Raw genomic sequence first — 24,813 nt, 5'->3', positions numbered from 1 at the left:
AGATCTGATACATGGGTGCACTGTGCGTACAAAGCCCACTGCGTTGCTGACACACTGGGACAAAATTCGAACATGAAGCAGAACGAACACACCATTCAAGTTCTAATACCGAGCCAGTCTCATGAGTGCGTACCATTTCATGATGAGCATCTTCTTTCGCTGCCTGCGGTGCATCCATTATAGCGAAGCGAAAAGCGCTTGTGTGGCACGTAATCCTGTCTTTGTTGACAGTCCTCGAAGTCCAACGGCGCTCGAACTTGTTCTTCACGCTCCAACTCATGAAGCATTCCGGTACCGCAGTTGACAAATTGTTCGTGGGATAACAGTTGTGTCCAGAAACAGCACAACACGCGTAGACTCACAAGGACGAACTAATAAACCCGCGAACATATTCCTGCAAACTGTTCTGTCGATTGACACCACCGAACACAGGAGGACGACATGACGGCCATGCTATTTCGAAACTATGCTGACGCGGCCGAGACGCTGTACGCACATGCGCGCTACAAAATGCGATTTCGAAACGTTCTCGACCAATCGGAGCGCGCGCACAGTCTAGGCCAATGGGCTTGCAACATGGTGTGTGGGCGCAGTGGTACTTACTCTACAGCCGCGTCCGCGGGTACCTGAGGAGGACTGCGCATAATCGCTCTCGCCCGGCCGTGGCGCACACGTGGTCGGGCCGCCCACTGCAGCTTGGCACATGCCTAAAGTAATTGATATCTGCAACAATAGTTGGTAGAGCTTAACTTGAACCGCGTCTGATTTGCGCACAGCGGGGTCGAGCCGCCCACAGCGCTTTGACACGTGCTCAGCTTAATTGAAATCTTCAATCACAGTGGGTGGAGCTTAACTTGAACCACTGTGGTACCGAGCTGAGGCGGGTCTTGTCAGTGACTGATTCATGCCATGAATTGGTGGTGACTCATTGATTGATTGATAAGTAATTATTTGCAAGACACGCCCTGACATTTAATGGATTGTATTATTTTTCTAGATACGCACCTCTACAAACAATCACTACTGGCGACAGAGTTTCGCGCTTTGCTGTATTTAAACGAAACGCGCTTCCACATTTCACCTGCTGCTTGCAGAGCTCAACTCGTCCATCCCGAGTAGTCTACGTACCATGATGAAGGAAGGCACCTTGATCGTGTTTCATCTGCTGATTGGTAAGTTTCGTCATTTCTGTTCCTTTATAGGTTAGATGTGACTTCGTAAGTGGCGATGAAACTCCCCATTCATCACGTTAAAAATAAAGTGGTTGTTGCTGGTAAGGCTGTGAGGTCTCGAATAACCAGCGACAATTAAACGTGCTATTAATGCTCATACACAAAGTCTTACGCATATCATATCTACGATATAAAACTAAAGTCTTTGGGGTGGATAAAAGCAGGGCTGAAAAAAATTCGGATGTTTTTAAGAAGACCCTCTCTAGTGGGCAGTTAGGCGCACTTGGGCGGTCCTCTCTAGTGGGCGCACTTCAGTTACAGCGCCTCCAGGAAGCGGAAGAAAGTCTCTCCCTGAATGGACGGAAGTAGAAGAAAGCAGGAAAAAAAATAAACCTGAAAAGTTACAAGTTACAAAGTTAAAAAACTTAAAAGCTAATGCTGCGCGTACCTGGGCTTTTGCAAACAGGCAACACTACAAGAAAATAAACTGGGAGTTTTCTGTATGTCGTTGAATTCAGATTGTCTTTCACATCACATCTGGAGAAAATCTCTACAAAAAGCACCGGATAAAATCCATGTGGATTAAATCCACACAATGCTATATACAAGAGTTTATAACCAATGACATTGCCATAGTTAGTTACCCTTTCTGAGGTGTGACATATCCACTTGCGCTCGACGCCAAAAATATCATCGCATCGATTCTTCGAGACAGGCATTATCAATGTGCATCTTCAATAGTTAAGAAACTTAAGGCTGCGGAAAAAGGAAATTACTTATGGATGGCCAGACGTGATTAAAATTTGTGCATGATTCGATATTTGTGAGCACATATCATCATGTTATTAACGCAAATTTTACTCTCTTATCTCAATTGACATTCAAGTTACCTGTCCTATTCCTCGCAACTCCCAGATCCTCTCAAAGGCAGTATGTCATTAGTGAACGACTACTTACCTAAATTTTATTAACGAATTCTTTAACTCGGGACTTTGGATCAAAATCCAGGTGGCAGAATGGGAGACAATCTTCGTTGTATGCAGTTATATTTTCTTTAATATTTAATTAATTAATAATAATTTTCTCTAAAAAAATATTGCCACGGTCGCTTCGCGGTGCTAACACAGAATAAAAAAAGAGAGAGAAAGAAACGGAACTTCACCGCATAGCACGCTCTGCGCCATCGCACGTTGCCACGAATGGTAGGGTTATTGCTTCTGATTCGAAGAGGCAGGGGGCGTACGCCTTTTCGCAGCAATTTGGATATGTATTTATTTCAAAGCACCTCCAAAGGTCCCTTGAGGGACATTACATGAAGGGGTGGGTTACAGCATCGCGAGATATATGAAAATTGCACACCGAAAAGGCGTCCGCCCCGTCTGTTTTCCAATCACAAGGGATAACCCGATAATCCCCATAAGCGATACTATTCGTGGCAATGATTAGCGCATAGTGTGCTATGCAGTGAAGTTGTGTTTTTAGAGTGCACGTTAAAATATCCATCGCTGAATTTTGCCATGCAAATGAGCCGAAACCAATATCGTGCGCCTCAGGAGCGCATGACGTCCACCGTCGTAAGCTGATCTGGGTCGTAAAGCGGTTTAGCCTGACCAGCAAATCAGCACCTCCTTCAATCGTCTCCATTGCTCCAAAGCACGGGGCCGTCCATCTGACGTGGACTGAGGACTGTACTTCCCTTCGCTCCTACGCTCTAAAACAAGACTTCACCGCATAACACGGTGAAGTCCAACCATTGGATAGAGTGATACCTTTATCACTTTTAATTTGTGGAAAATGTGGTGGTACGCCTTTCGGAACACTTAACAGAACTGCATAAGTGTCCCAAAAAGGCACTCTGTACAATGGTTAGCCTTAAGCTCCTCTAGCGGTGAAGCTCCTTCATGTTTCTTCCTTTCCCAAAGAGGCAATTAGAGTCAGTAACTCATCGCAGTTTTTATTGATACTGAGTGTTTATATGAAGAAAAAAAGGGAAAAGGCAGAATCAAGTTTAGCCCTTGCAGATCTACATAAGGAGCATAAGCAATACGGGCTGTAAGTTTTGCCGATAGTAATTCTCGTCTAGTAATAGTAATGCTGCTGTTGTGAATGGGGGGGGGGGCGCTCCTTGAGCTTCGTCTTGTATCTTCTTTCCTCTCTGTTTCGCGCTGCTGGCACTGCCGTGTGTAGCGGCTTTGCGTCTAACGTTTCGTGGGTACGTTTGTTATCGCCTGGGAGTATTTCAGTAGTAAGTACTGACCACGCTTATCCGGAAACGCTACAAGGCTTTCTGGACGCCATTAATTAGCAATTAGAGCTAATTGGGACCCCCCACATTAATCAGCATCATTCAATGAGTCATCACACTAATTGGGGAGCGTCTAACTAGTGTCCAGACCACCCTGTGCGTTTCCGGATAAACGTGGTCATAAAAAATAAAAAAATAGATAGAGATAGAGTGGAGAGAAGGAGTTTAGTTGAAGATCAATGACACCATCTTGAAGGAAGCGGCCCGGAAAGGCCGCTGACCATCGCCGGGCGACGGAGCACAGAGGCAGGTTGCAAAGCATCCCAGCTATGACCACAAGTTCCGGGCATCCTGTGACGTCATCATGGCATGTCTGGGCAAGTTAGGACAGCTCTGGACATGCAAGGAGGAAAACACTCGTAATACAGAGGCTGGGAAAGCAAGAGTATGCAAACCATCAATAGCTAACAAGAAAAAACAATTAGTTACACAACAAATGAGCCCACCAGAACAGGAGCGCAGAACGATGCGACTGCTCCATCCGAGAGGCAGGCAGAGAACTGACTCGTAATGGTATTTTTTCTCCTGTATAAAGCCCCGCAGCTGCATCCCCTAGCGGTTACTTTCTCAACTAATCTCACAACAAAATTATTAAGAATCCCGCCAGCGCTACTCCCGTTCCCAAGGCAGAAGATGATAGAAAATGCCGGGGATGCCCAGTCAGCAGCAACCAGCACCCGACGTGCACGGGCACGAAAATCGCAAACAAAGCGGGAACAAAGTTGACGAAAGCATTAGTTACACAACAAATCACCTCACCACAGCAGGAGCGCAGACCGATGCGACTGCTCTCCGTGACAACCAGCCAGAAACTGAGCGAGCGCGGGGAGCGCACGCCTGCTTTCCGCGACAGCCGGAGAGAAACTGACTGGGGCGCCGCTCCGCGGCCGCTACGCATACGCGCCCCTAGCGCCCTCTGGGGCGACTACCTCTGAGAGGCTAAGAGTGAAGAGCATTCCTGCGCCCCCTGCTGGCCATTCTCATTGGTCGTGAGGCTAAGAGTGAAGAGCATTCCTGCGCCCCCTGCTGGCCGTTCTCATTGGTCGTGACGTCATCCTATTGTCTCAGGGCTACCCTGTTTTTTTTTTTTCTACTAATGCTCCTTTGGTCAATCTACAATGAAGCCACAGTATGACGTCATCATGCAGCTGCGTGGCTCAAGGACGCGTACGCTCTAGACAGGGGACATATTATTTATTGAATCACTATCCCAAGATTATTTCCTTTATTATTCTATAACAACTGAATAGGAAACTATTGCAGAAGAGCACCATGCATGAAAGCTGATCGTAGGAATTCCAAAGTCTTACTAAATGAGACTTGCAAAAGAACAAAATATCCTAACACGTAACTCCATCAACGGCAAATAAGAGGACTAGGTACTCGACAAATCAACACAGAGTACGGGTAAACAGGAGCGCAGAACTCAGGGCAGCACTATCGTCAAGACAACAATGTTCCTTGTCAAAAGAGAAAAATTACAAAACGTCAACACAGGAAAGCATGCATATCGGGGCATGTCAGAACACGTCAGCACAAATTGTACGACTGCTGGGCAACAGAGGAAAACAAACAAACACTTGAACAGAGTGAAAAAGACACTCACCATCATTTTTCCCGTTCACAGCATTCCCTCATTGTAAATCCGCTCGTCACAAAATCCACCTGCATCGTCGAACACCATTCACCAGTGACGAACCACACATCCGCACCCCATCAGAGGCAGACAGAACCCCACCGAAGCTACGCTCTTCCACTGACGGCCAACGCCAGGAGCAGAATTTGCGTGTCGAGACCCGTCAGTGTCCAAGAGAGAAGTGAATCCTTGCGCCCCCTGCAGGCCGTTCTCACTGGTCGTGACGTCATCCTATTGTCTCAGGGCTACACAGTTTTTTTCCACTAATGCTCCTCTAGACAAGGTCAACCTGAAATAATAGTCTCTCGGTATGCGGTCATCATGCAGGTGGGTGGCTCAAGGACGCGTACGCTCTAGACAGGGCACCTGTTATTTATTGAATCACTATCCCTAGATTATTTCCTTTATTCTACTATAATGATTGCGTAGGGAACTATTGCAGAAAAACACCATAGACAAGAGGAGATTGTAGCATTTCATTCCCAAAGTCTTACTGTACAGGAAAAAAAAATGGTTCAGCAAGACATAAAGTCACACACCTGTCCCCCTCGCGGTTACTCTCTGAACTAAATGAATCGCAAAATTATTAAGAATAGCTCTACTCCCATTCAAGGCAGCACTATCGTCAAGAATATGCCTTGTACAAAAAGAAAAAAAACTACATGCAGAAGGAAAGCATGTCAGAACAACCCCATTCATGTCAGCACATGTTTGTCAGACAAGGGGGGAAAAAGCGAAAAGAAACAAAGAAGGAAACCAGCATCAAACTATTTCTTCTTATTCAAAAACAGTGCTCATCATAAATCTGCCCAGGACAATACACACTATTTTTCTATTGCCACACTTTTTTCCAGTAACGGTCAATGCATTGCTACAGACTGCGTGACGTCATCACATCCTGTCTGAAGAAGAAGACACCGGCAAAGACTCCTATTATTTATTGAATCGCAAGATTATTTCCTTTGTCCTACTCTTAATGACATTGATTCTCTCATTAAAATTCAACAAAAAAGCACCCCACATATTAACGATTTTCACCCCAAAGGCTCATCATGGTCATTAGAATTACAGTAAACTGCCACTGCTCTTTTAAAATAATAAGTGAGACCACTCAACATCACCTCCAGGCTTATGTAATGCATGACCCTTTCTATGCTCATACATTCGTTGTCTGAGGCTACACCTGCGAGCAAAAACGGCGCGAAAGCCGGGGGCAAAGTTCCATTCGCGCATTGCGAGCAAAAAGGCGCGAAAGCACAAGACAGAACGCCTTTACGGGAATACGATAGCATTCCTATACTATATTAATGATTATTGCATTGCAGTTTAGAAAAACTACTACAAAACTATAATCTTAGGAGCCCAACTTTCTATGGAAACTATAATTGCCCTATTACTTGGATCGCTGTTAATGAAGCGCTCCAATTTTTTCTCTCTTCCCATTTCAGCCTTGTCATGCAGTGAAGCAGACTCACATCCAAAATAATTAATTTACACTGAGGGTGCCGTACTTCAGGAATACCTATCCTGCGCTCAGATGCAAGCATTTCTTCACGGGTACCTTTAACAGCTGACTTCCTCAACATACCGAGCTCCTAACAACATCTAACAAACAATCAGAGAAACCCTCTTCTCAGCTGCACCATGCGACTTTCTTCTGCGTAAAATCGGTGATTTGAAGAAGAGAGCAGCGAAAAATTGCGCGCTTGTGCTCGACCTGAAGCATATGCCAATAAACCAAGAAAAAGGCACTCATGTCTGGTATCTGATAGTGCCACATACACAGACGCATTGCCCTTGCGTAAAGAAAGCACAGGACACGGATACACAAATTTCCTTAGGTGAGCAGGGAAAAGGCTTAAGACCACAGGTCACGACACATCGCCACGCGGCTAGCACAACATGACACCAACAAGATACTAGCAGCGGGAAGAACTGCAACACTGCTAAACAAGTCCAGACATGCCACGATGGCGTCACAAATCAGGAAGAAAAAAAAAAAAAGCACACGCACGCACGCACAGAGGACAACGCATTAAACACACGGAGCGCTCTGGAATAATCGTAGCGTTACCGCACATCGCTACGAAGCTCAACGTCTAACACAAGACGGCAGCAACAAGATATTAGCGAAGGGTAAAAATCGCAACACTAGTGTCTAGACATGCAACATCGTGTAGCGCAACAACAAGTCTAGACATGCGACATTGAATGCGAAAACACTGGTGATCGGGGAAAAGGCCTAAGCCTGCGGCGGATCATCATAGAGCATACTCAACTTCATTTTTCTATTTTGCGTAAACTAAACGCGGTCTGCTTGGAAAACGACGTACAAATTTTCTTAGGGAGCAGAGAAATATATAAATTTGTACTCCGTGCTCAGATACCAGCATTTCTGCTCAAAAACCTGCAAAATTAAGCTCTGCTTACTTCGTCAAGATATCGAACACCCAACAAAATCAAACAAACAAACAACCCCACTTCCACTGGTAGAACACTATTCAGCTTTTACGCAGGAGGCTTTCTTCTACATAAAAAGTAGAGAAAATAAGAAAAGAGCAGCGAAATATTACACGCACTTTTGCTCGCATAGCTATAACAGAAAAAAATAAATAAAAGAACGACGCACACGCTAATAAACTGTGACAAAGACACCCATTTCTGCTATCAGATAATTATTGCATAATGCTAAATACTCATTTGCATTGGCCCTGCATGAAGAAAGCACAGGACAGGGATACACAATCTATCTTAAGCGAGCACGGAAAGTCACTTCTACTCGAGCAGCTTAATACCATAAAGTCTGAATTTTTGCAAAGAAAATAAAGCCTGAACAGCGCTACGAAGGTGACAGACACATACTAACAAACAAACAAACACTTCTTCGAGTCTGTATTATCTTTTAAAAAATAACGAAAGCACACATAAAAAAAATCACATTTGCTGGATGCACGTGAAGTCCGATTCCAATTGGAAATCGCGCTAAGGACGTGCTAAACGTGGAATTTTCGCAAGATTAATCCCAATACCTGGAATTCTGTTCATTTAACGGGAATGCTGGCGCTTGTGCTCCATTATTCGAAATTTTCGAATATTCGAATTTCTCGATTATCAAATTTTCGAATACGAATAGGGTTCGAATATCAACAATATTCGAACAATATTCGAAATTTCGAATATTCGCACACCTCTAGTGAATACTGACACTCAACGATATATAACAAAAAACAAACAAATTCCATTCTCATGAACTCTCCTCTGCCGAGCGGCTTTCTCCTGCTCTACCTGGATGCTGACTTTTTCCCCCCTCACCTACATTCTGAGTAAACGCAGTGACAGAAGAAAAGAACCGCGAAAAATTACACGCATTTGTGTCACAGGACAGGGATACACAAATTTCCTTAAGTGAGCAGGGAAAAGGCTTAAGTCGTACCGCTCAGGAATAATCGGAGAATCACCGCTTATCGCTACGCGGCTAGCGCTTGAACAGCGCTACAAACGTGACAGATACATACTAACTAACAAACAAACATACAAACAAACACTTCTATTCATTTCTATTGATAAAGGCGTAAACCACACTACAAGAACAAAGCACGCTGCTTCAGGAAAGCGTATCAAATGCATCGCAACAGGACCGTCTCTCATAAAATAGCCTGCCCAAAACGAAGACTTCACCAGGTTCGCGAGGTAATTCCATTAAAAACGCTCTCGGTCTATCCTACAGATAGCAATGCAAGCGCTGCTACCCTTATTTTTTAAGCCACTATTCCACGCAATAGTACATAAATGTATCACTCGTGTCACATGAAAAGGCACACACAAAGAACTTACTTGTCAAGTGGGATCCCTGGTTCAGGAAAGCGCGCGCGCCCGCGCGCACACATACACAGACACACACTCATATTTCCACACTCACAAACACAAAGTCTATTCTCACAACCACATAAATCCATATTATTCCTCAGGTCAATAATTATCCTACCATCGTCAAAAGATGGCTCACTCTTGTATGCGATCGCAAAGCGATAGGTCCTCGTTCCGGATGTAATAGGATATCGCCACTCGGCCGACACGAACCAAAAAAGAAAGAAAGGAATGCGCGCTCGCTATACCTCCACAAAGAAAACGGTGCCGTGCTTCTACGCAGCGCTCATCATACAGGAGTGAATTCTCTTCTTCGTTTTCCTTTTATTTTCTTGCACCCATATATTTTGCAAGAATACTATAGAGCAGAACGGACAAATGTGAACATCATTCGCTACACACTGTAGCTCTCATCATTTTTAAACCAAACCACTTAACATGTGTTCATAGGTCTTCACTAAATAGGTGAGCCGATAATGACTCAAAATGAAATGAAATCAAATAAAATAATCATTCCAGCATCGCTGGCTGCAAGCTTGGGTACCCTGCTTGGGTCTGCTGGCGCTGGAATAAAAGATTTATCGCGAGGGTTTAAGTGATAAAACAGTGCTCCCGAACCGCGCCCCACGCGAGCCGCGCGCGGACCCGTTCTCGGGACGCGACGCGCGCGATTCCCCGTGCGAACGCAACGCGGGCCTCGCGGTTTGGACGCGCGCGATCCCTTTCCCCGAGCAGGCGCACTGTTTTATCACTTAAACAGCAGCAGAGCTCACCATTGTAGTACCCTCGCGATAAATCTTTTATTCCAGCACCAGCTCCTGTATTATCTCTATGCCTGTATGATGAGCGCTGCGTAGAAGCACGGCACCGTTTTCTTTGTGGAGGTATAGCGAGCGCGCATTCCTTTCTTTCTTTTTTGGTTCGCGTCGGCCGAGTGGCGATATCCTATTACATCCGGAACGAGGACCTATCGCTTTGCGATCGCATACAAGAGTGAGCCATCTTTTGACGATGGTAGGATAATTATTGACCTGAGGAATAATATGGATTTATGTGGTTGTGAGAATAGACTTTGTGTTTGTGAGTGTGAAAATATGAGTGTGTGTCTGTGTATGTGTGCGCGCGGGCGCGCGCGCTTTCCTGAACCAGGGATCCCACTTGACAAGTAAGTTCTTTGTGTGTGCCTTTTCATGTGACACGAGTGATACATTTATGTACTATTGCGTGGAATAGTGGCTTAAAAAATAAGGGTAGCAGCGCTTGCATTGCTATCTGTAGGATAGACCGAGAGCGTTTTTAATGGAATTACCTCGCGAACCTGGTGAAGTCTTCGTTTTGGGCAGGCTATTTTATGAGAGACGGTCCTGTTGCGATGCATTTGATACGCTTTCCTGAAGCAGCGTGCTTTGTTCTTGTAGTGTGGTTTACGCCTTTATCAATAGAAATGAATAGAAGTGTTTGTTTGTTTGTTTGTTTGTTTGTATGTTTGTTTGTTTGTTAGTATGTATCTGTCACGTTCGTAGCGCTGTTCAAGCGCTAGCCGTGTAGCGATAAGCGGTGATTCTCCGATTATTCCTGAGCGGTACGACTTAAGCCTTTTCCCTGCTCACTTAAGGAAATTTGTGTATCCCTGTCCTGTGACACAAATGCGTGTAATTTTTCTCGGTTCTTTTCTTCTGTCACTGCTTTTACTCAGAATGTAGGTGAGGGGGGAAAAAGTCAGCATCCAGGTAGAGCAGGAGAAAGCCGCTCGGCAGAGGAGAGTTCATGAGAATGGAATTTGTTTGTTTTTTGTTATATATCGTTGAGTGCCAGTATTCACTAGAGGTGTGCGAATATTCGAAATTTCGAATATTGTTCGAATATTCTTGATATTCGAACCCTATTCGTATTCGAAAATTTGATAATCGAGAAATTCGAATATTCGAAAATTTCGAATAATGGAGCACAAGCGCCAGCATTCCCGCTAAAATGAACAGAATTCCAGGTATTGGGATTAATCTTGCGAAAATTCCACGTTTGGCACGTCCTTAGCGCGATTTCCAATTGGAATCGGACTTCATGTGCATCCAGCAAAACCGCAAGTTGGCTTCACAGCATGCTTTCACGCATTGCGTGCAGCCAACTTTAAGGCACAACGTCTGGTAGGCTACCTAGCCGATTTGATTTTTTTTATGTGTGCTTTCGTTATTTTTTAAAAGATAATACAGACTCGAAGAAGTGTTTGTTTGTTTGTTTGTATGTGTCTGTCACCTTCGTAGCGCTGTTCAGGCTTTATTTTCTTTGCAAAAATTCAGACTTTATGGTATTAAGCTGCTCGAGTAGAAGTGACTTTCCGTGCTCGCTTAAGATAGATTGTGTATCCCTGTCCTGTGCTTTCTTCATGCAGGGCCAATGCAAATGAGTATTTAGCATTATGCAATAATTATCTGATAGCAGAAATGGGTGTCTTTGTCACAGTTTATTAGCGTGTGCGTCGTTCTTTTATTTATTTTTTTCTGTTATAGCTATGCGAGCAAAAGTGCGTGTAATATTTCGCTGCTCTTTTCTTATTTTCTCTACTTTTTATGTAGAAGAAAGCCTCCTGCGTAAAAGCTGAATAGTGTTCTACCAGTGGAAGTGGGGTTGTTTGTTTGTTTGATTTTGTTGGGTGTTCGATATCTTGACGAAGTAAGCAGCGCTTAATTTTGCAGGTTTTTGAGCAGAAATGCTGGTATCTGAGCACGGAGTACAAATTTATATATTTCTCTGCTCCCTAAGAAAATTTGTACGTCGTTTTCCAAGCAGACCGCGTTTAGTTTACGCAAAATAGAAAAATGAAGTTGAGTATGCTCTATGATGATCCGCCGCAGGCTTAGGCCTTTTCCCCGATCACCAGTGTTTTCGCATTCGATGTCGCATGTCTAGACTTGTTGTTGCACTAGACGATGTTGCATGTCTAGACACTAGTGTTGCAATTTTTACCCTTCGCTAATATCTTGTTGCTGCCGTCTTGTGTTAGACGTTGAGCTTCGTAGCGATGCGCGGTAACGCTACGATTATTCCAGAGCGCTCCGTGTGTTTAATGCGTTGTCCTCTGTGCGTGCATGCGTGTGCTTTTTCCCCTGATTTGTGACGTCATCGTGGCATGTGTGGACTTGTTTAGCAGTGTTGCAGTTCTTCCCGCCGCTAGTATGTTGTTGGTGTCATGACGTTGTGCTAGCCGCGTGGCGATGTGTGGTGACCTGAGGTCTTAAGCCTTTTCCCTGCTCACCTAAGGATATTTGTGTATCCCTGTCCTGTGCTTTCTTTACGCAAGGGCAATGCGTCTGTGTATGTGGCACTACCAGATACCAGACATGAGTGCCTTTTTCTTGGTTTATTGGCATATGCTTCAGGTCGAGCACAAGCGCGCGCAATTTTTCGCTGCTCTCTTCTTCAAATCACCGATTTTACGCAGAAGAAAGTCGCATGGTGCAGCTGAGAAGAGGGTTTCTCTGATTGTTTGTTAGATGTTGTTAGGAGCTCGGTATGTTGAGGAAGTCAGCTGTTAAAGGTACCCGTGAAGAAATGCTTGCATCTGAGCGCAGGATAGGTATTCCTGAAGCACGGCACCCTCAGTGTAAATTAATTATTTTGGATGTGAGTCTGCTTCACTGCATGACAAGGCTGAAATGGGAAGAGAGAAAAAATTTGAGCGCTTCATTAACAGCGATCCAAGTAATAGGGCAATTATAGTTTCCATAGAAAGTTGGGCTCCTAAGATTATAGTTTTGTAGTAGTTTTTCTAAACTGCAATGCAATAATCATTAATATAGTATAGGAATGCTATCGTATTCCCGTAAAGGCGTTCTGTCTTGTGCTTTCGCGCCTTTTTGCTCGCAATGCGCGAATGGAACTTTGCCCCCGGCTTTCGCGCCTTTTTTGCTCGCAGGTGTAGCCTCAGACAACGAATGTATGAGCATAGAAAGGGTCATGCATTACATAAGCCTGGAGGTGGTGTTGAGTGGTCTCACTTATTATTTTAAAAGAGCAGTGGCAGTTTACTGTAATTCTAATGACCATGATGAGCCTTTGGGGTGAAAATCGTTAATATGTGGGGTGCTTTTTTGTTGAATTTTAATGAGAGAATCAATGTCATTAAGAGTAGGACAAAGGAAATAATCTTGCGATTCAATAAATAATAGGAGTCTTTGCCGGTGTCTTCTTCTTCAGACAGGATGTGATGACGTCACGCAGTCTGTAGCAATGCATTGACCGTTACTGGAAAAAAGTGTGGCAATAGAAAAATAGTGTGTATTGTCCTGGGCAGATTTATGATGAGCACTGTTTTTGAATAAGAAGAAATAGTTTGATGCTGGTTTCCTTCTTTGTTTCTTTTCGCTTTTTCCCCCCTTGTCTGACAAACATGTGCTGACATGCCTGGGCTTGTTCTGACATGCTTTCCTTCTGCATGTAGTTTTTTTCTTTTTGTACAAGGCATATTCTTGACGATAGTGCTGCCTTGAATGGGAGTAGAGCTATTCTTAATAATTTTGCGATTCATTTAGTTCAGAGAGTAACCGCGAGGGGGACAGGTGTGTGACTTTATGTCTTGCTGAACCATTTTTTTTTCCTGTACAGTAAGACTTTGGGAATGAAATGCTACAATCTCCTCTTGTCTATGGTGTTTTTCTGCAATAGTTCCCTATGCAATCATTATAGTAGAATAAAGGAAATAATCTAGGGATAGTGATTCAATAAATAACAGGTGCCCTGTCTAGAGCGTACGCGTCCTTGAGCCGCCCACCTGCATGATGACCGCATACCGAGAGACTATTATTTCAGGTTGACCTTGTCTAGAGGAGCATTAGTGGAAAAAAACTGTGTAGCCCTGAGACAATAGGATGACGTCACGACCAGTGAGAACGGCCTGCAGGGGGCGCAAGGATTCACTTCTCTCTTGGACACTGACGGGTCTCGACACGCAAATTCTGCTCCTGGCGTTGGCCGTCAGTGGAAGAGCGTAGCTTCGGTGGGGTTCTGTCTGCCTCTGATGGGGTGCGGATGTGTGGTTCGTCACTGGTGAATGGTGTTCGACGATGCAGGTGGATTTTGTGACGAGCGGATTTACAATGAGGGAATGCTGTGAACGGGAAAAATGATGGTGAGTGTCTTTTTCACTCTGTTCAAGTGTTTGTTTGTTTTCCTCTGTTGCCCAGCAGTCGTACAATTTGTGCTGACGTGTTCTGACATGCCCCGATATGCATGCTTTCCTGTGTTGATGTTTTGTAATTTTTCTCTTTTGACAAGGAACATTGTTGTCTTGACGATAGTGCTGCCCTGAGTTCTGCGCTCCTGTTTACCCGTACTCTGTGTTGATTTGTTGAGTACCTAGTCCTCTTATTTGCCGTTGATGGAGTTACGTGTTAGGATATTTTGTTCTTTTGCAAGTCTCATTTAGTAAGACTTTGGAATTCCTACGATCAGCTTTCATGCATGGTGCTCTTCTGCAATAGTTTCCTATTCAGTTGTTATAGAATAATAAAGGAAATAATCTTGGGATAGTGATTCAATAAATAATATGTCCCCTGTCTAGAGCGTACGCGTCCTTGAGCCACGCAGCTGCATGATGACGTCATACTGTGGCTTCATTGTAGATTGACCAAAGGAGCATTAGTGGAAAAAAAAAAAACAGGGTAGCCCTGAGACAATAGGATGACGTCACGACCAATGAGAACGGCCAGCAGGGGGCGCAGGAATGCTCTTCTCTCTTAGCCTCACGACCAATGAGAATGGCCAACAGGGGGCGCAGGAATGCTCTTCACTCTTAGCCTCTCAGAGGTAGTCGCCCCAGAGGGCGCTAGGAGCGCGTATGCGTAGCGGCGCCCCAGTCAGTTTCTCTCCGGCTGTCGCGGAAAGCAGGCGTGCGCTCCCCGCGCTCGTTCAGTTTCGGGCTGGTTGTCACGGAGAGCAGTCGCATCGGTCTGCGCTCCTGCTGTGGTGAGGTGATTTGTTGTGTAACTAATGCTTTCGTCAACTTTGTTCCCGCTTTGTTTGCGATTTTCGTGCCCGTGCACGTCGGGTGCTGGTTGCTGCTGACTGGGCATCCCCGGCATTTTCTATCATCTTCTGCCTTGGGAACGGGAGTAGCGCTGGCGTGATTCTTAATAATTTTGTTGTGAGATTAGTTGAGAAAGTAACCGCTAGGGGATGCAGCTGCGGGGCTTTATACAGGAGAAAAAATACCATTACGAGTCAGTTCTCTGCCTGCCTCTCGGATGGAGCAGTCGCATCGTTCTGCGCTCCTGTTCTGGTGGGCTCATTTGTTGTGTAACTAATTGTTTTTTCTTGTTAGCTATTGATGGTTTGCATACTCTTGCTTTCCCAGCCTCTATATTACGAGTGTTTTTCTCCTTGCATGTCCAGAGCTGTCCTAACTTGCCCAGACATGCCATGATGACGTCACAGCTGACGTCACAGGATGTCCGGAACTTGTGGTCATAGCTGGGATGCTTTGCAACCTGCCTCTGTGCTCCGTCGCCCGGCGATGGTCAGCGGCCTTTCCGGGCCGCTTCCTTCAAGATGGTGTCGTTGATCTTCAACTAAACTCCTTCTCTCCACTCTATCTCTATCTATTTTTTTATTTTTTATGACCACGTTTATCCGGAAACGCACAGGGTGGTCTGGACACTAGTTAGACGCTCCCCAATTAGTGTGATGACTCATTGGATGATGCTGATTAATGTGGGGGGTCCCAATTAGCTCTAATTGCTAATTAATGGCGTCCAGAAGCCTTGTAGCGTTTCCGGATAAGCGTGGTCAGTACTTACTACTTATTTCGGCGTTTTCACAACGCACGTGATCTCCATGCAGCAGCCAATGAGTGCAGGTCTTACGCGGTGACATCCCCTGGCTCAAAAAACGCAGTGGGTCCGCTTATAAATGCTATTGCGTTTAATAACTACAGCTACGCTACGTGCTACTGAAAGTTTGTCGTCGACTACATTTCAGAAAAGGGGAGGAGGGCTACTGAATCTCTCTAAGCCTCCCTCTCGCTACGCCCCATGGGAACATGTCCTCCTACTGATCCTGGCCGAAGACGCGGCACAGTGCAAGTTAGGGTGCGTCAATACTAGCTCCCTCTGCATAGGGTGCAGACAAACTGCGGCGTCTGCTACGAATTTCCGCCCCATTGACTGCCACGTACAGCTCGCGATGCCCGCACAAAAGCGTAGCTATACGCTCAGTGGCGTATCTAGAGCTACCTGCGCCCATGGCAACATGGTTAATATGATGTCCTTGGGGATGCGTTTTCGTGTGGTCCGCACTAGGTTTCACACTACAACCTCCCTAATGGCGGGTGCTTTAGATCATTTATGAATGTGCCAGGTTGAGTGCCCGACCTGGCACATTCACACCCGACCACATAATGGCGCCCCTGTTCACCTGGCGCCCATGGCACCTGTCCACACCTGCCACACCCTAGATACGCCACTGTATACGCTTAGCGACACCCTGCATGTTAGGGTTGAGTAAATACCCGTGGTAAATACGTAGCAAATAAGCTTTGAAAAAGTTGGTGAAATCGGTACACAGCATTTATGCATGGTAAGCGTGGGAGTCAACATGGCTACTTTGCGGCATTCGCTTCTAGAAAGGGTGACTCCACCCTACACAGAGGGAGCTATTGTTCAGGCACCCTAGTGCAAGTTGCTTAGACACGCCGTCTTCCGGGAGCGGATGCTGAGATCCGGGTGGTATTTAAGGGGACAGCTTGGACCCCAGATGTCAACCTGATAGGCCTTATTAGATGATTCCTTATATCTTCGAGAGCCACCACTCAACATATTTCGTTTATATTCGGCTCAGAGAATTTGCAATGTAATTTCGAACTTACTTTTTTTTTTTGCCTCTGACCGAAAGTCGCACTTCGAACAGTCGTGGCGTCAGTACCGTTCTCTTCAGGTCTTTGTGGCGTCTACTCGGCTCTTCTCAACGGGCTGTGTGTTGTGCTTTGTGCGTCGCCGTTCCTGGTTCCCGCACTTTCAATGCGCATGGCATCCTGCTTTTTGCAAACTGTGACTCGTTGTTGCATATATGACGGTGTTGCTTAGTGCATCGTGAGAACAAGGAAAACAGAACTTCCGTGCCGTTTTTCGGATCTGAGGATATCGAACCCGTAAAACAGTTGCGGATATCCAGTATTCACCATCCTGGATAAAAGCTCAGTGCAGTAGCCTTTTGAAGGGACAAGTAGGTGTTATTAGTGTAGACCTCGTTCTCGTGACAGATTTGGCCTAAGCAGCATAAACATTTGTCAGGTGTCTCTGAGTTACAGCTCCAACACCTGCATAACAAACGTCACACGCGCTACATTGCTCGGAATAAGATAAGTTATTAAGCCAAATCGCCAGTCCCAACTGGATGAAGTATACCCTGAAAATCTCACTTTGCGCCTCAACCAAGCACGTATTGTTGTTGTGTCGTCTTGCACAACTGGAAGCGTTCACCCTGTCTGTTTTACGTGGATGGTATACGTATGGAGCACAGTCGAATCCAGTCGCAACTCAAATGCCCTCCGGAGATCCGGCTGTCGCTTCAAAGAACACCCAGATGGGCAAAATTAAATCGCGGACATTGTGTCGTCATTGATGTTCATAGTTGCCCCGACGTAACGAATCATCTGAATAAAAGAGTGAGGTGGAAGGTGGAAGGGTGAAGAGAGCGAAATGCAACAACATTTTTTCTCAAACGAAAAAAATTGTGTACTGTTCCGATTTATTCGTTGCAGCATGCATCTTTATTCACGTCTCTACTGAGAAGGCGGCTTATGGAAAACGCATAGGTATCGAAGCCCGCAATGACTGTCCAGAAAACGAGAGATTATACTCTAAAGGGACGAAAATCGAAAAGATTAATGTAAGTATTTCTGATTCAGTACCAAACATTGTGTGGGTTTTGTACGTCCTGTTCTATTTCGCGTTATTTGCAGCCGCATATGTAGAGTTAGAGGTTCCGTAAACAAGCAGCTTACATTCTGGTGTCGCTCAAGAGCTTGTGTCGTATTTTGTACTGCAAGTTGTGGCTTCACCCACCACTTGGGGGGTCTTGTTGAGTATCAAAGGAAAGAAACCTTGAAATAAAGTAGTTTGTGTTTTGGCTGCCTGCCTGTCATGTTCTGCCTGCATGATAAGATACGACAGTTGTGAATATCTCGCGCCATAGCGTACACTTGATATGTCGCTTTAAAAATCGTTAACTTCGATGAAATATGTCGGGGCGACCTCGGGTATCAATCAACCCTCATCTCAGCGACGAACCTTGGCATTCACTTGTGCCTTTAAGCAGCAAAAACACCACCTTGGCATCCATGTAGCCAGCATTTTGCAGTGACAGCTGCTAAAGGAACAATGAGGTGAGATTTCACACCGCTCGAAATCCCGCCTTGTCTGTCAAGCTCTCCATCAGGTGTCACAATGCAAAATATTTTTACTCGCGTCATAGCCGGATGCGGTACGGCTGGGGACAAAAGTTAACGGAACACGGCATTTGCTTATTTCTTCATTGGAGCGGCACCCTGCTAGCCATCAGGAAAAGATCGAATAAGAAACGGGTGGCAGGCTATTCCACCCATCTCTCAGTATGTGTGCCCACTCCTGTTCGCTACTAGGTTGTCGCTCCAGTCGGGAAATGCGAAACCCCGGCGTTCCGTAAACTTTTGTCCCAAGCTGTACCACGTAAGATCAGGCAAGCTGGTCCGGACGTGTTCTCACATTTTGCTTGAAGAATTATGTCATTGGCCGATGTCTCTAGGTGACGAAACTGTTTGTTTCAAGTCGCTATGTCATTTCGTCGCCGAGAAAGAAAAAAGCGTGAAGCGAGGTGGAATTCGCTTTTATCACTCTTTTCTTTTTTTGCGAACTTTGGCCACCCCTGGCTGAGACGCGACACCCGAAATAAACCTTTGTGATTTTTCTTCTTCTTGTCCATATATATCACAGTGGACAGAGGTGCACAAAAGTGCTCTATGAAATCCCATCTTTATGTAAAAAAAATGGTAAACATGGCTGTCGTTATCTTTATTATTATTATTTTATTATTAGAAAGTGCACATAACAGCTAAAAGCCTTAAAATGTTGCACTTAAAATAAAACACCAATCATCATGAAAGACAATATTCTAAGTAGTCAACAACAGAATTCTTATACAAGGTAACACTACCAAAAAGGTCAACATCGTACGGTAAAGAGTTAAATCTTAATTGTAGCCTGGACGACGGGGACATAATGGACGGCATCAACGGATAAAAGAGCAGTAACAGCCGAGAACGCCTAAGCGGAGCCTTGAACGACAAAGAAGATAAAAATTCCTGACAAGACAACATACCATTGACAACTTTAAATAGGAAAATAGCGTCACTTATTATTATATTATCGTCGTTATTGTTGTATTGCGGACCGTTCTATGTAGCATCAGTTGAAAAGCGTCTGATGAGCAATATATTATTTTGTTCGTCGTGCAATGTTCTTTCTGGCGATATAAGTTTGATATTTGTAGGTTCAGCGTGTCCCACACTGCAGCCACACAAAAATAAGGAAAGTAGGTCATACATTCGAGCCAATTTCTAAAACGCCACATCATTGAACACCTTGATATTTTTCTCTTGACTGTCTAAAGGCGTGTACTTGCAGAATATGCAAAAACATGTTCGTTATAGGGCACCGAACTGAGCCTTCCAGCCACATTACGCATGTGGCGGCAGGAATCGGAACCGGTACCGAACCCGCACCGAAAACCGCTAAAACCCCGGCAGCTATGTTAAGTGTCCCGCAAAGGCGTACGTCCGGCCCTTTCCACAAATCAAAATTGATAAAGGTGTCACTACGTGCAATGGTTGACAACGTGCTATGCGGTGAAGTTCTGTTTTTAGAGCGCACCGCGGCCATGACAAGGAGGCACGAATAATTTATCTAACTTTTCGCGTAAGCGGAACGCGCGGATAACACGCGCATAACACGCGAATAACACGCTCCTAGCCATCCATCATCCCAAGTGATATCGTTCTGTTCCCTCATTTATTTAAAACTGGGAGCTTACGGCATTTACATCAAATCAAGGAAACGAACGCTGTCATTCGGAATGGTGGTTGGCTAGGAGGATGCTATGCGGTGAAGCGCTGATTTTAAAGTTTTTCAATGTATAGCTCTATACTTATTCAGAACATATTTGATGCGAGATACACATGCACTTGCCAGCGAGTTGTCTGTTACGTAAACTTCCATCCATGAAAAGTTCTTATTAGCGTGACTTGCAGGGAAGGATTGTCAGAGTGGAGTACTATACAACTTGTCACTACCTCTGCAAAGGAAAACGAAACAACATTGCGGACGGAACGAAATGTCTGGTAAGAACGGCTGTTTATATTATGCACTTTTTCATTTAAGCTTCTATCTTTATAGAACACATCCTTAAACTTAGGATTACTTGTGAACATGTACAGAGGCTGTAGAATTCAAAGTGCATCTTGCCGAGTGGTGATGAACCTGCGAACACTGTTTTTCATTATTATTTTTTTTTATAAGTAGTAAACCTAACTTCAATGTCTGCGGAATGCACCCTAAACTTAGCGTAACTTATATGAACGGTTGCAGAGGCTACGAAATGCAGGTCGCACCGCGTTCGATGAAAAGTGTATGGCACTCGCCCGAACACCAAGGGAACGCGTGTTTCATTTTTTTTTATAAATAAGTAAGCACACCGCTACATCCAGTCTCGGTGTCATCCTCATCATCGTCTGTGCGAGCGTCCCGAGGTTTCGTTTCCATGCACGCTCTATAGAATTATTCATTGAAACCATCTTCGTTGTAGAGCCGATTCGCCTCCGCTTCTTGCTCTACAATTTTGGGTATCCCGAACCTAGCTGGTGGCTCAAGACGCTGGCCGACCGACTACTTCTCCACTTGAAGCCACCATCACCACCCCGCTTTCCCTGCCCCTTACGCTACTTCGGACTCTCAGCTCTGGTACGCGCAAGCTGAGGTCCAGTTTGCCGGTCGTTACATCATCTGAAAGCTCTGTAAGTTTGATTTCGTCGTAGGCCACCTTGCCCACGAGGCAGCGGCAGAAGTCCACGACCTCATCATCTATCCCCACAGAAAATCCCCTACGACACTATCGGGTATGAGCTAATCCGTCCCACCTTCTTATCCGTGCAGCGGTACCTGCAGGGACCTCCTTACCGCCATGGAGCTTGGCGACAGGCGGCCTACGTAGTTACTGCGCCATATCGGGTACCTGATGGGCGCTGCTACCTCACACGACACCGTTCTTCGTGAGCTCTTCCCCCAGCGACTTTCATACAACGTCCGCATGAAACACATTTAAAAGTGTTCTGTTAGATATACGTTCAACAGCACGTATACGTATGTAAACGTTTTCCCAGGATACGTAAACGTTTTCGTTCGCACAAACGTACAGCGGCACGTATACACATATAAACGTTTGCTTTGGAGACGTTTTTCTTTCCTCCTGCTTTCCTTGAAAGACAGTGCAGGGTATCGTTAAAGTGGCATGTTACTTTGTCCCGCTCATTTGTGACTGTCTTATGTTAAATAAAGAACAGTCACAGCGCAGGGCGCATTTTATTCCGTTTCTTGGTGGTTAATAGAGCGTTGCCACGACCCGGTTCGCAGCTTACACCGAACTCCGCTCCGCGTGTACTCATGGCATTGGGATCGCTGACACTCCAAAAACGGACATCGACATCGTACGGCAGAATTACAATTCTGGGTGTTATCCTTTTCTCCATCCCAATTTGTTCATAACGGGATGTGTACGGCTCCTTGTGGGAATTCGCGTCAGCGCATCATGCCACAAAAGTTGTGCTCATCCCTTTTTTCCCACTCTGACGCAAGAATGATATCATTCGGGTCAGTGATTGATTCTTCAGTGATTGATTCAAATATTCTGGTTTTAGAGTGCAATGGTGGGAACCAGTAGGAAAGAGCAGGTTACATGATTCAGGTTAAAGTAGTCGCTCAAGGTGACAATCTTCCGCGTTGGTCTTTTCATCAAAATACTACTCGGGTAAAGAAGGTAAATACGGAATTTTTAGTATAAATTGATCCAAACGTCATCACCGACATTACGAGCTCGACATGTTTAAAACTGTAGTGAAACACGTCGGTTCATAATGCAATGTACGACGAAAATGAACACTGACAGGGTGGCTTAGAAGACAAACATGAACTGAAGTAATAAGCTACTTATAAGACAGTGAGAAACTGGCGTAGTTGGCAATTACTGATGGGATCCATGGACGCGCTAGCCATAACGGGGACAACTTCTGTCTCTGTCCCAGTATTGCCTGGCGCGTCCATGTTTCTCATTAATAAAGATAAGAAGTTGCTTAAATAGATATCCGTTTCGAAAGGCGTTGCGTTTCGTATTAACAAGCCGTTTAAACGTTTCACCTTGACATAACGCTCAACCGCTTCATTTTAACAAAACGCTTAAACGTTTCACATTAACGACACGTTTAAACGTTTCGCATTCACAAAGCGTTTAAACGTTTCATAAGGAAACGTTTTCCAAACTATACGTGAATCTAAATGGCGTATAAAAAGTTTCAACGGAAACGTTTTAAACGAAAGTCGTAAAAACGTGTTAGATCCCGAGCCCTAGTTTGAAACTAATGCGGTTCCCGTTTCGCCCAGTATCCACTTCTCTGTATTTGTGTGTTGTTGTGCACTACCTTCGACACTACCCCCAGGAGCACTCGAGGCAATCAATGTACGCTTTCTAACTGTATTTCAGAAAATCCACAATGCTGGCGGCTCTATTCACCGAGAGATTCACAAATATGTAGCCACATGCAAGGGCGGGAATTGCGGCTGAGAGAAGAGTATGTGAAACGGCGGGCTACTTTTCTTCTTGCCCGTGCCGCTCGTCTCTTCAGTCTTCACTCGTGTGAGTATGGAAACAAATACTTCTCCGCCGAGATGACGTGCACGAAGTTTGTAACTTGCAACACGCTACGATGCTACTTCACGTTCCACTTAAAACGCCGATCCGGATTAATTCTTCTGTCTTCATACTTCTCAATAGAAGACAATGTCGCCTTTTGGACAAAATAAATTCAGCATGTGTTAATTGAAAGGTAGCATACTGCATGTTGGAAAAGTCGTCTGTCCTTATACTTTCATTTTTTCATCTACCTGTTTCCTAGGTGAGGACGTAGAAGGGGGAGGTAAGGGTGTCCTACCCTTTCCTCTGAATTCAATTTCTGTCGCACATAGTGCTACAGTTGAGCTTAGGCTGTGCATGTAGCATGCTTCCCAAGACTGGACACCCCTGCCATAAAAAATCCTGGGTATGCCCTTGCGGTCACCAATGTGTTAGAAGTAACTAACGGCGACTTTTTCGAGTAGAGTTCCCAGATGTCATAGTCAGCCGTCCACTGACGTGTGACTACTGATTCCCACGTCTTTTTTTGCAGCTACTGGTGCTGGTGCTGTCGGTGACCCACTGTTTCCTTACTTCACACTAATATTCGAAATATTTTACGGCTAAGGGATTTTCTCAATAAAGACGTGCACTGTTGTCAAACTTTTCACACGTTTTTGGGTGTAATTCAATGGTTCCCTGACTAACTTGTTTTTAGGTGTGTAACAACACCCCCGGACGAGAGTTCACCCTCTGGAAAGGGTGTTTGTAGTTAGATTCTAACACCTTCTAGGTTGTAATTTAGGAGTGATGAGGCCCCATTGAAGTCTATGTCAACACCCATGCACAAGGGTGCTAACAGCATACTTGATTATGAGATTCTCTTCGACCTGTAAAGCGACTAATGGTGAATAACCTAGGTAGTTCAGAGTACTCGCTGGATTACTTTCAGTCTCATGTAATTGTAACTTACATATAACTTGTGTAATTATAACTTGTAAACTTAACCACATTTCAAATGTAGCCAGCCATAGACTCACAGAAGAGATACGGGTCGTAAAAAGTGCAGTGGTCGTTCAACAAGCGCTCCATCATATTTGAGGTGTCATTTGGACACATTTTACATCCCAATCAAATTCATTATACATCACATGTTTTTCAGGAATCTTGTATATAATAAATGCAATGCATATCTGAATACTGCACACACCCAGACTTGTATATCTGGTCGCGTGACATTTGACGTTTATCACCCTACTATGTGCTGCCTCTATTGCAAACGAGTGGATACATAGGGTATATTTCACAAAAACATACAGAAAGTGCGTTGCTTCCTTAGACCCTTTCTACACCTCCCTCCAGACACATTGTTGTGCAGAAGAATGTTTCATAACTTAAAAACCCGATACTATAGGGGACAAAAAAAAACGACAAAAACAGACAAGGTCTAGACCTTGTCTGTGTTTGTCGTTTTTTTTTTGTCCCCTAGTCTAGGGTTTTTAAGTTATGGATCTATACCACCAGCTCGCTTGCTACCTCTCTATCCTGTCGTTGAAGAATGTTTGTTACTCTTATATACTCATCTAAGACACCACACAGAGATACATTTTTTTTTTTACGGAGGATGTGATAGGGTGTAATGAAAAGTATACCGGCTACTTACTCCCCAATTAAACACAAAAGGTGTTTAACATTGAACACTTGTGCGTCCCGAGTTGCTGTGCAGCGGACAAACAAGGATGAGGAGGAGGCAAGAAATGACGATGGCAGTTAGTTCGGGTATAGTTCGGGCTAAATGCCAGTACTCGACAGCTGTTTCGGCCTTCTTGGGCCTCATCAGCAGTACGTAGGCAGCCGACGTTTGAGCGGATGGCATCAGGTCACGTAACTCGGGATTCCTCCCGTCAGGGTGCTAACTCACAAGTAAA

The 24,813-nt window shown here is 44.8% G+C and overlaps 1 protein-coding gene across 4 annotated transcripts; it reads left to right on the top strand.

Annotated features, from left to right (window-relative positions):
- Positions 1-1,067: 1,067 nt before the first annotated feature.
- On the top strand, positions 1,068-23,553 carry LOC135388291 (uncharacterized). Of its 4 annotated transcripts, none has more exons than XM_064617738.1 (7): positions 1,068-1,172; positions 17,733-17,860; positions 20,256-20,345; positions 20,810-21,017; positions 21,157-21,231; positions 22,757-22,909; positions 23,439-23,553. In XM_064617738.1, exons 1-4 carry the CDS (start codon positions 1,130-1,132, stop codon positions 20,903-20,905), a joined length of 357 nt encoding a protein of 118 aa, XP_064473808.1. In that variant the 5' UTR covers positions 1,068-1,129; the 3' UTR covers positions 20,906-21,017; positions 21,157-21,231; positions 22,757-22,909; positions 23,439-23,553. The 4 variants fall into 4 exon arrangements, with proteins under 4 accessions (XP_064473808.1, XP_064473807.1, XP_064473809.1 ...); XM_064617737.1 differs by having other exon boundaries at positions 21,157-21,272; XM_064617739.1 differs by lacking the exon at positions 21,157-21,231.
- The last annotated feature ends 1,260 nt before the right edge of the window (positions 23,554-24,813 follow it).

The sequence above is a fragment of the Ornithodoros turicata genome, chromosome 3 (genome assembly GCF_037126465.1).
Source record: "Ornithodoros turicata isolate Travis chromosome 3, ASM3712646v1, whole genome shotgun sequence".
NCBI classification, from domain to species: domain Eukaryota; kingdom Metazoa; phylum Arthropoda; class Arachnida; order Ixodida; family Argasidae; genus Ornithodoros; species Ornithodoros turicata.
This window is presented reverse-complemented; position numbering and strand designations above follow the sequence as displayed.